The 10,065-nt window shown below is 46.8% G+C and overlaps 1 protein-coding gene across 1 annotated transcript; it reads left to right on the forward strand.

The window, feature by feature from the left end:
* The first annotated feature begins 439 nt into the window (after nt 1-439).
* Nucleotides 440-8,677, forward strand: LOC119107433 (F-box only protein 21). Its single transcript, XM_037230868.1, has 10 exons — nt 440-480; nt 1,166-1,360; nt 1,932-2,164; nt 2,771-2,840; nt 4,210-4,345; nt 4,678-4,869; nt 5,174-5,311; nt 6,050-6,181; nt 6,789-6,894; nt 7,683-8,677. Exons 1-10 carry the CDS (start codon nt 440-442, stop codon nt 7,988-7,990), a joined length of 1,551 nt encoding a protein of 516 aa, XP_037086763.1. The 3' UTR covers nt 7,991-8,677.
* The last annotated feature ends 1,388 nt before the right edge of the window (nt 8,678-10,065 follow it).

Consider the following 10,065-nt stretch of genomic DNA (forward strand, 5'->3'; position numbering starts at 1 on the left):
AATTTGCAACACATTATTTACTGTATACTTCACTGCTCTTTGCATATTCCTTGTGAAGATGGTATTGATTTAATCACCCTCACTGCGCACAGTGCCTTGGCCGAGATTTTCTGAGACAAATGCGATGTTAAGCCACGTCTTTCATCTAGTAGACCTCCTCCCGAACCCCCTTTTGCCTCAATGGCGACGCCGTTGTCTTTTTTCGCAGGTACCCGCGCTTGGTGCAGCCCTCGTGCCGACCTGCCTTGCTGCGCGTGTTTGAGCGGTGCGGATGCAGCTGGCGGCGCACTGCGAGGTTCCGCGCCTCGGCTGGCCATCACCTGCGTACAGCCCCTAGCCAAGATGGCTGACAGATGCTACACAGTCGACTGCCTGCCGGACCCCGCCATGGAGGAGTTCCGCAAGCTGGTGCCCGTCCATGGTACCCTGTTCAATCGGGATGCTCCTTCTGGAGGTCATCTACTCGCGCCAACACCGTCCGTAAGTTGGATTACATAATCGGTGTGCTGTGGTCTCGGCAGTTTGCTTAAATTTATAAAATTGGCCAAGCATAAATTGCAAGGCACATATGTGAAGCACTGCCATGTAGTATCTACTTCACTTCACCCGTCACGTGCCACTTTCACAATTTTAAAGGATATGGTGAAGATCACCCAGTTACTGAAGTGTAGATTTCTTTGCACACCATGATGGTTATTTGCGAAGCTTCTGAAACTTCTTGTCGTTCCAAACGATAATTGAGTCGTATGGAACGCCGGCGGTAATTTGTGAGGGACCGTGCTGTCTGGACTACAGTCTCGCCTTTTCATCTCAGTTTTCAAATGACAGGTTGTATCTCGGATATGTCTGTGAGACGCCACCAAGGAATGGCTCAATTTCTTACTCCCAAGGGCCACTGCCATGCCTTGCTCGTGACTTAACGTCGATCATCGCACCGTGCCAGCTTGTCCTATATCGCACGTACCAGGCTGGTTTATCCACCATCACCATCATGCACTTATCGTATGTTCTGTTATCACGTAGCTAATGTAAAGACCAAACCAGCGTATTCGCTCCAGCAGTTAACCTCATTGACCTGTAACTAAGCCCCGGACGTCGCACTTTGCTTTCGGAACGAGAAAATGCTGTCTGAGGCACGTGTGTAACACTATCCGCTTTTGGGCAGGGATGATGACCTGTCTGTGCGCTACTACGCGCGGATGCTGTTCCGCGAGATCCAGCGAGACGTCGTGCTGCTGCCCATGTTCCGGGAGTACATGCAGCGGCCAGTGCAGCATCTGAACGTGCCCGAAGCCTTCTATCTGATGAGCCTCTGGATGGTTCCGGAGCAAACCGACAACCGAGAGTCCAATCTCCATACGTGAGTCTTTTATCTCTTTTCGAATCGTTCGATTTCCATATGGAATCATAGGCCTTGCGCGCAAACATTCTGCCAGCTCGGTTGTATTTCTGATGTGTATGAAGGTCATGCTAATGGGTGCAAGTTTGCATATGTCAAGTCCCTTTTCTGTGTTTATTCGTGCGGATGACACTCGATTGCAGGCCGATGTTATCTACGGTTATCGAATCCACCTTTCCCTTTATCACTTGCTCCAGCCAAATACCACGATGTGTTGTGCTTTACTAGAAAGGCGTCACCAGAATTTGACATGCGATTCTAACAAGCGATTTGGTCGAATTTCTTGTTGTGTTTTTTGGTGCTGAATGTGGTATTTGTCCGTGCTGTTCAAACAGCGTGATCGCCGTGATCGCGTATATTATATATCGCCGCCAGGGCGATGGCACACAAGGCACTCATCTCTCCCATTGCTTACGTCTTAGCTTTTTAACGTTCGTATCCCTTTCTCTTGCCCCCCCCCCCCCCCCTCCCCCGGAACAAAGATGAACTCGGATGTGCACGTGCGAGTCTTGACCTGGCGTGGTCTCTGCAGTTGCTACAGCAAGATCGCCGGCTTGGTGTTGGATGAGCTGCGTGGACGGCTCCCCGAGCACCCGGCCGCCGCCTGGACTACGTGCAAGAAGAACCCGTTCGGACCCACGATGTGGACGGATGACCAGACGCTGAAGCTTCTGAACGCGATGAACGTCGTGCTGTATGACCAGCTGGCCCTGATGAAGGAGGGACGGACCGGAGGACGGATCGGCTTCCGAACTGAGCACGCTGGTAAGTGGATTGCAATGAAGATTAATCCTCGTTCCTTGCACGTTTGAATGGGTGAAGTCACGCACAGGACATGTGCAGACTTCTATGTCTGATCTGTTTTGTTTTTTCGTGTTGTTATCAATGGTGGGCTGTGACTTGCAAAACAATGCTGTCAGCCATACGTTCCCGTCCGTTTGCCCTGAGGCGTATTACTGTGCTCCTCTCAGATGGCGCAACACCGAACACGCTATTGTGATGTGTGCACAATCTCGAACGGTGACGGTGATGATGACTATGATAACCATGATTAAGCGCTTGCTCATGCGGTTGTCACCAACATGTGTTGTTTTGGCTCGGTCAGTGTGGTTTAATTTATTGTTGTTTACATTTTCTCGCTATGCACTGGTACATCTCAGTAAACAGTTGTATTTGGAACCTATTGCTGCGTTTATGAATGAATGGGCTGATGGGCTCTTCGTTCTGAATATGTGTAGGTGATTGGGTTGCATGGAGCGCAACGCATTCAATGGCTTGCCATTCCTTTTCAGGTTATGTACCTTCGTCGCCACCTCCACTCTGCGGGATCCGGGACGCAGACTGTAATGGGGACAGTGTACTCCTCTGTAGCCGGCATGCTGGGCGTTAATCTCCACAACGTGCAGTTACCGCACAGCTCGATGATCTGCTGGCACAAAGCGTAAGCATTGCCGAAGGGGGCGTGGGAAATGAGTCTGTTCCTCTAGCACTATCAACGGCATTGGGACAGACTGGTTGTTCAGGTCATGGGTTTTTGGGAGCTCCTGCTTTATCAATTGGTATCTAATAGCCTATTTTTTTGATTTTTTTTGCCATAGGTTTTGATTTCATTGCCATAGATTTTGAACTTCTGTGATTAGTTGTGCACTTAACTATGTTTCCTTGAGCTAATCACATGATGTGAATCAGTGATGTTATGCACATCATGTTTATGTTGCTTAAGAATATCGTGATTCCCAACGAATTTGACAACTATATAATTTGGCTGTGGATGATTTGATCACAGTGCATACGGAGTATGTTCATCTTATTATTCGCCTAATTTTCATGTTGGCAGTTAACTAATGTTTTGTAACTGCCGTGATCACACATGTTTGGCGAACTTCTAGCGTTCTTCCTTACATCTTGGTACAAAGCTCTGGCATGTATTCCTGAATGTCTAGGCAGGTTTTCAATGTAAGCAGGTGTGCATAATGTGTAGACAGTATATGCAAGCCGGGTGTTTTGGGTGCTGCAGTAAATTGTGATATTTGTTAATAAGGAATGTCGCTAATTGGTTGAAAATGTAAGCCTCATGGGCGATTGGATTCCTTCCGTGTGGGAGGCTTATGAGAAACTTGCTTTGTGCTAAAATAAATTGCAAGTTAAATAGATGTCGACGATTATAAGTCATCCTTTGCAACGTAATAATCATACCAAACCTTGAAGTTTGCTACCATGATAGACGAAAACACCTGTTACGTGTACACAACTCGTCATCACGTACAAACGTTGCATATGTTGTTGGAGTGGAATGTGTTTGTCATTCATGATCAGTGCTGCACTCAAGTGAAGTGAGCAATTAAAAGTGATGGCACTGTGTTACATGTCATATTTAGCTATGACCTTCCTTTCCTTCATTAGAGCTTTGATTACTTTCCAAACTGTTTTCTGACAAGAATACCCGAATTATCACCGGCGTGATCAGCCTTATCACATTTTCTCCGTTGCTGAGAATATGTATCATCTTGTCTTGTTTGATATCTTGATTTTCATCCATTCATAATCACAGTAGCATGCTTTAAACACAACATTCTTTTCGCATAAACTGAATCGCATTTATTCACAATGCGTTGTCGTTTTGTGTAAATTCAACATAATCATGCACTGACTGTGCTTGTCTTGCCTTGTTTGTTTGTCACTGTGCTTGTATGCGTGTTTGTTTGTGACTGCGAATATCTGTGCTGTACAGTGACATATTCCTATTCACGTGTCACCTGTAGGAATTCACACAGTGTGTGTGGTGGCCTGACGTGCGTCTCCTCTGGCAGGGACGGTGAAGAGTACCTGTTCATCGACGTTGTCCGCCGCGGCATGCGGCTGTCCTGGGAGCAGGTGACGGAGGAGCTGAATGCTGATCACCCGGAAGTGGACCTCCAGATGCTCGAACCCTTTCCGCGGGCAGGGGTGCGTAATGCATGGGATGTTGTCAAATTCTTGCACAACATGCGCTGTGACGTATGGAGCTTATTGATATTTGAGAAGTATTCCATTTTGTTTAAAAAGTGCGTGCATGACTCATTTGTGCAAAGAAACCAGATTGAACAGAGACCGACTCATTCTTAGATTGGGAGCACGGGAGTCCCAGGTTGAGGATTTTGTGCTCCTATATGAATCTATGAGAACCAGCAGCCTTGCGACGGCTTGCAACGAGCCCTTGTGTCTGTACGCTCTCCAGTGTCCGGCGGTGTGAGTGTGTTACCAATCCTTGTCCAACGCAGTGTATTGTGTTTTGGCAGCTGCTGCGTCGCCTCATCAATGGCGCAGTCCATCCGGACGCCCGCCGGCCAGGGACCGGCTTCGACCTGATCTCGTTGGAGACGCTGGCGTGCTGGGCCCGCAGCGACTGCCGTCCGAACACGGCCGCAATCGTTGACCTGATGTCGACGATGGCTCGTGCCCGGCCCATGTACACGCGCCGCCTGTTGCAGGTCAGTAGTCTTGGGTGACGCTAGAGCTGGGCATGTGTTTTCAACAATTGTTGGAAAGATGCTTCTGGGTCACTATTATGTGCGCGATGAAAATGTGCACGATGGGTGTGTAAGATACGCATGTGACTTTTTATATGCTAGGTGACGTTCTGGTCCCATTTTCGGTTCCCAGAAATCTCCAGCTCGTAAATGGCCTGTAATCGAGGGCTGTGCGCTGCGCCCGTGATGGTGCAAGCAAAAGAAATGGCGATATAATGAGGAATAATTAGTGCTACCTTATTTTCACTGTTTTTCCTCTCTGCAGCAATTCGTCGAGACTAACGGCTCGCTCGTGGCTGAGAACGAGAGGCGTGGTCTGGAAGCGCTCATGAAACACTTCAAGAGGATGTACAAGCGGCTGGTGCGCTCCCTAGACGAACAGGAGGCTGAAGTGCAGGAACTGGTAAGAATGAATTGGATTTGATCAAATCGACAATAGAGGGAGTTAATCGCGTAGCTTCTCTTAATTCTTTGCTGACCTGTTCATATGCATGTGCTGATGTGTGGGAGGTGGAAACGTGTTTGCGCGCGCGTCAGTTACGTGGCTGATTGTCATGGTGTGTTGTTATGTATAATGATATGCCTGCACACTTATAAGTTGGCTGTATCTCTATTTGGTAGGGTTAAATAGCTATGTGAAACAGGTTTAACCCCATGCATAAGCATCATAAGCATTGTAAAGTTGTGATGCAGGTTGAATCATTTCGTAGAAATTTATTTCTGTACGGTTGTTTTCTTCCATTCACTTTCTGTAATTTCTTGTGCAATTTCCTGCAGACCTGTGACCCGGGGTTCGTTCCTGCTATGGTCCTTTGTGACCACTCGTGCACCACTATATTGTCAAGCTGTTGTCTGATCTATGGAATGTATCATTAACTTCTCAGTTAGTAACGTTCTCATTTAGTTTGTAGTAAGTTGACCTCACCTCATAATTAACCTATATGGCGCTTGTTTCGAGCATTTATAAATGTGTTATTTTCTCATGTTACTAGTTTCTGGGCTTACTGATGCTCGTTTTCGTCTTCTCAGCTCATTGTCTTCTCAGTTATTTCCCGCGTCCCAATGCCCATTTTAAATCCTGATGGCCCATTATCTCCTTGTGTTGTGTGCGATACCCTCATTGTCTTTATCCGTGTTTCAGGCGGACCTCCGCGCGGCTGGCCGAGCAGTGGGCGACTACCGGAGGCAGTTTGGTGTGGGTGACGTCGTCACGTACGGCGACGGGTGCCTGGCTGTGGTGTACGGCTGCTCACCATACTACGAGATCTCACAGGTAGGAGCGATACCAGTGGAACTGTCGTACAGGGCAGACCCTGTCTGAGGTCATTTGTCCTATTGTGTTGAGAATTGGTTTAGGGAGCTGTTGTTTTCTGAGGACTCAAAGGAACTGTTTTGTACTGTTGTTACTTCTCTCAGGGCAAGCCAATCACCGCATGCATACTCATTGTTTCATTGTGTGACTTGTGCTATACGAACCCCACAACTATCGATGTCGTTTTCTGTAATGGAGGATATGCGATGTGTGTAATATTTTGGTATTTTGTGTATGTACTGAGGTCAGGTGTAATTTTGCAATGTCCTGTCTGTCTATACATCGTTTTGAATGTGTACCCTCGCTGTATGGCAAACATCTATTGTGGTTTCATACAAGTATGTTGCAGTGGTCATATTCCCTGCTTGATTCGAAGAACCAATCGATGCATCGGTGATAGGCACGTAAATGTATCAACTTGTTACAGTTGTGGCTAGACGCATGTGAGCTCTTAAATGGTATTCCTGCGAAGTCTCAGTGCCCCCCCCCCCTCCCCCCCCCCGTCCTCATCTCTGACGACGGCCGTGCGGTGTGGGTTATTGTGCTGACTCGGTGGTGTTGTTTTCAGGACTGGACGGCAAATAGTCGCGTGTGCTCCGGGCTTCAGCGCGGACACAAGCAGCCCTTCTACAGCTTGCTGCTGGAGGGTGACCGGTTCGGATACATGGCTGAGGGTAAGCAGGCTCTTCAAAGTGCTCTTCACTCTATTGGAGTTTTTACCTTCACTATTGGAGTTTTTACATGGACCCTCCCCCTCCTGGTATTTGAAATATGGACAGGGTGCCATAAATATTTTGTTTGGTTGCATTGGACATGCTTTATGTTTTCACGAAACTCCTATATTCAGTCTGGCATGTGTACCCTGATGTACCCTGATGCACCCTGATGTAGGTTACCCTGGTGTAGGTTTTCCAGCATCTTCTGTAATGTTTAGTCGTCATAAGGTTATGATTTGAAAGGCATCTTCATTACACAACCATACTGGGAAATGCACTATTAAGTTCAATTCACGCCCATGACTGCTACTCAGAAATATTCCCAGGTCGTCCCCAAACCACAGCAGATTGATGAGATGTCACAGATGTCATTACTCATCCATACTGGGAAATGCACTATAAAGTGCAATTCACGCCCATAATATTTTGTTTGGTTGCATTGGGCATACTTTATGTTTATTGCGAAGCTCCTATACGGAGTTTGACGTGTGTAATACCCTGATGTAGGTTTTCCAGCATCTTTTGTAATTCTTGGTCATCGTAATGTCACAATTTCAAATGCATCTTTATTACACAGACATACTGGAAAGTGCACTACATAGTGCAATTCACGCCCAGAACTGCCTACTCAGAAATATTCTTAAGGGATCCCCAAACGACAGCAGATTGATGAGATGTCTTGCTCCCATTCTGGCGTAGAGCGCCACTTGCGTCTGCGTCTAACAGAGGTATTTGGGTCTTTGCAGAGGAGCTGCAGCTGTCCCCGGATCCCCAGCCAATCAGCCATCAGGAAGTGGGTCGCTTCTTCACCCGGTTCGACGGCGAACGGTATGCGCCGATCGCTCCGCTGGCTATTCGCTTCCCGGAGCCGCTGTGTGAGCATGAGACGAAAGCGAACTTCGTCGAGTCTTCGACAGATGGCAGCGACAGCGAATGGGAGGACGACGTTGGAGATGAAGAGGACGATCGGAGACCCTCACCGCCCACAGTGTGGATGGGCGTTTGGCCAGCGATGCTCCCCGAGGACTCAGATGATGAGGACACCGATGGTTGACCCGTGACCGCGGACGGTGATCCGTTGAACCACTTATGGCTATGTTTGGGCTGTGAAGAATAGCTCACTGGTGTTAATGAATACCTCAGCTGCCTCAGGTACTCTGTATGGCTGTACATATGCGTGCATGCCCGTGTAGGTGTTTGGCATGCACCCAGTCAGTGGTCTTTTTGTTTGATTGCTCGTGCTGCATTGGCGTCGGTTATCCTACGCACTCAGGGTCGCAAGTACATTGTCATGGTTTGCTGTGCCTTCTTTTGTATGTGATAGCATTCTGTGTCATCGGTTGTGTATGTGATGCCAGCTTTAGAAGTGTGTGCGTGTGCCATATGTACATTTAGATGTATCAAGTGATTGGTATGTGACGACTGATTTCGTACTTTGCACGCAATTTTGAGCTGTGTGATAGCTAAGCATTGATATTAAGTCAATTGTTGACGCATTGAAATGTGTTCATTGTCATGCCTTAGGTGGTCATGGGCTATTGCTTTCATAGCTGCGATATATTGTCAAGCTGTGTGCTTTAATATGTCCCGCTGATTACGTTCTGTGTGTCTACATTTATCGTTGGTACCTGGCAGGTACCAGGTGCTATTGGTAGCACCGTTTTACAAAAGAACGACTTCGGGCTTTGTGTACCTGACATGGAACCATGCCCTGCAATATTTGTACCAATGCATATGATCATGCAAAATATACTGATAAATTGTTGCAATGTGTTCTGGGATGAATGAAAGACGGCTTTGAATAGGCTAGTTTCCGAGCAATAAGAGAACACGGACACCCTACCTATGACATATGCAATGTTATTCTGCCGCGGATTGCTTTCCACCTTTTTTGGCATAGATTTTTGAAAGCATTACGCTGGGCTTCGATTATATTCAACAAACATAAGTTCTCTAACATAGGAGAATTTTTTAACAGATAAGCTTTGAGTGCAGTTAACTTGTTTGTGGCAGCTGTTGCGTGGCATTTTGGGATTAGCGGTATAAAGGCTTTTATTGACAGCTGACTGGGGTAGCCTGTCCTCACCTGGGCTGACTGCACTGGGTCCTTTTCGTTATCTAAGCGCTTCTTCGGCCATCGAGGGCTTCGCCGGAATGATTTAGTCACCTTTAGTCATCATCATCTTTAGTCATCTTTATTCATCGCTTCATCATATATATATATATATATATATATATATATATATATATATATATATATATATATATAAGCACATCATATCCTTTTAAAGCTTATTTGCGCAACCACAGAAATCATAGATAGAGACCTCGTAGATTGCATCACCTTTTTATAAAGGGACCTGTTTGCGTGCCTTTAGCGTGCCTCTCCTTGGCCGGCGTCACCTACGGAGGGTGGAAGTAGCCGCTCCACTGCTCCACTGAGCTGAGTTTAGCTCCACTGAAGTAGAGCGTCGCCAGGGAGATTTGTTTGGCGCGAAGTCCTAGGTGAACGTTTAACACGCGCTCGGGTGGGGCAAATTGACACCCCGAAGGTTTTTTCCAGAATGGTTTCCGAACGGCGCGGCGTAGCCGCGCTAACTTTTGCATAGCTGTAGAAAATTGAACAGTGGATCGTTTGACATAAAAAATTACATGCGCATTGTAAGGTTGCTGACCTATGGCAGGTCAAAGTCAGGCCATGGTTTCAGCGAAGACAATTTCTAGGGAGTCGTCCAATCTGATACAATAACAGAGTGTTTGACGAAGGCATACATTTCTGAGATGCTTTCTTAGGCACTACAAATATTGAATAAGCAAATTACGTTGACCTAAGGTCAGGTATGAAGGCCAGACCAAGGTCAAAACCAACCCGATTTATTACTGTAGGGTTTACTGTATGGGACAGTTTGTGGTGCTCATTTCGAATTTATAGACAGCAGGAACCGCATTATACATCTTGCATTGACTTCTTAGATGTCAGAAATTGTCATGGACCTAAGATGTCCCGGGTCGACATTTGTTTTATCAACATACTGCCCAGCGTAACATTTGTCGCTGATTCAAATGCAAAACCCAGAGCAGTCTTGTATGATTTTGGTCACCATGACTTTCAAAAGGTTAAACAAGGTC

Source organism: Pollicipes pollicipes, unplaced genomic scaffold (genome assembly GCF_011947565.3).
Source record: "Pollicipes pollicipes isolate AB1234 unplaced genomic scaffold, Ppol_2.1 Scaffold_6686;HRSCAF=7923_pilon_pilon_pilon, whole genome shotgun sequence".
NCBI classification, from domain to species: domain Eukaryota; kingdom Metazoa; phylum Arthropoda; class Thecostraca; order Pollicipedomorpha; family Pollicipedidae; genus Pollicipes; species Pollicipes pollicipes.

Excerpts from the sequence above, each read along its gene's own strand:
- LOC119107433 (XM_037230868.1), top strand. The coding sequence starts at position 440 with ATGCTCCTTCTGGAGGTCATCTACTCGCGCCAACACCGTCC. Across the intron at positions 4,870-5,173 it reads ACACGCGCCGCCTGTTGCAG|CAATTCGTCGAGACTAACGG; the intron begins GTCAGTAGTCTT and ends TCCTCTCTGCAG. Across the intron at positions 6,182-6,788 it reads CATACTACGAGATCTCACAG|GACTGGACGGCAAATAGTCG; the intron begins GTAGGAGCGATA and ends TGTTGTTTTCAG.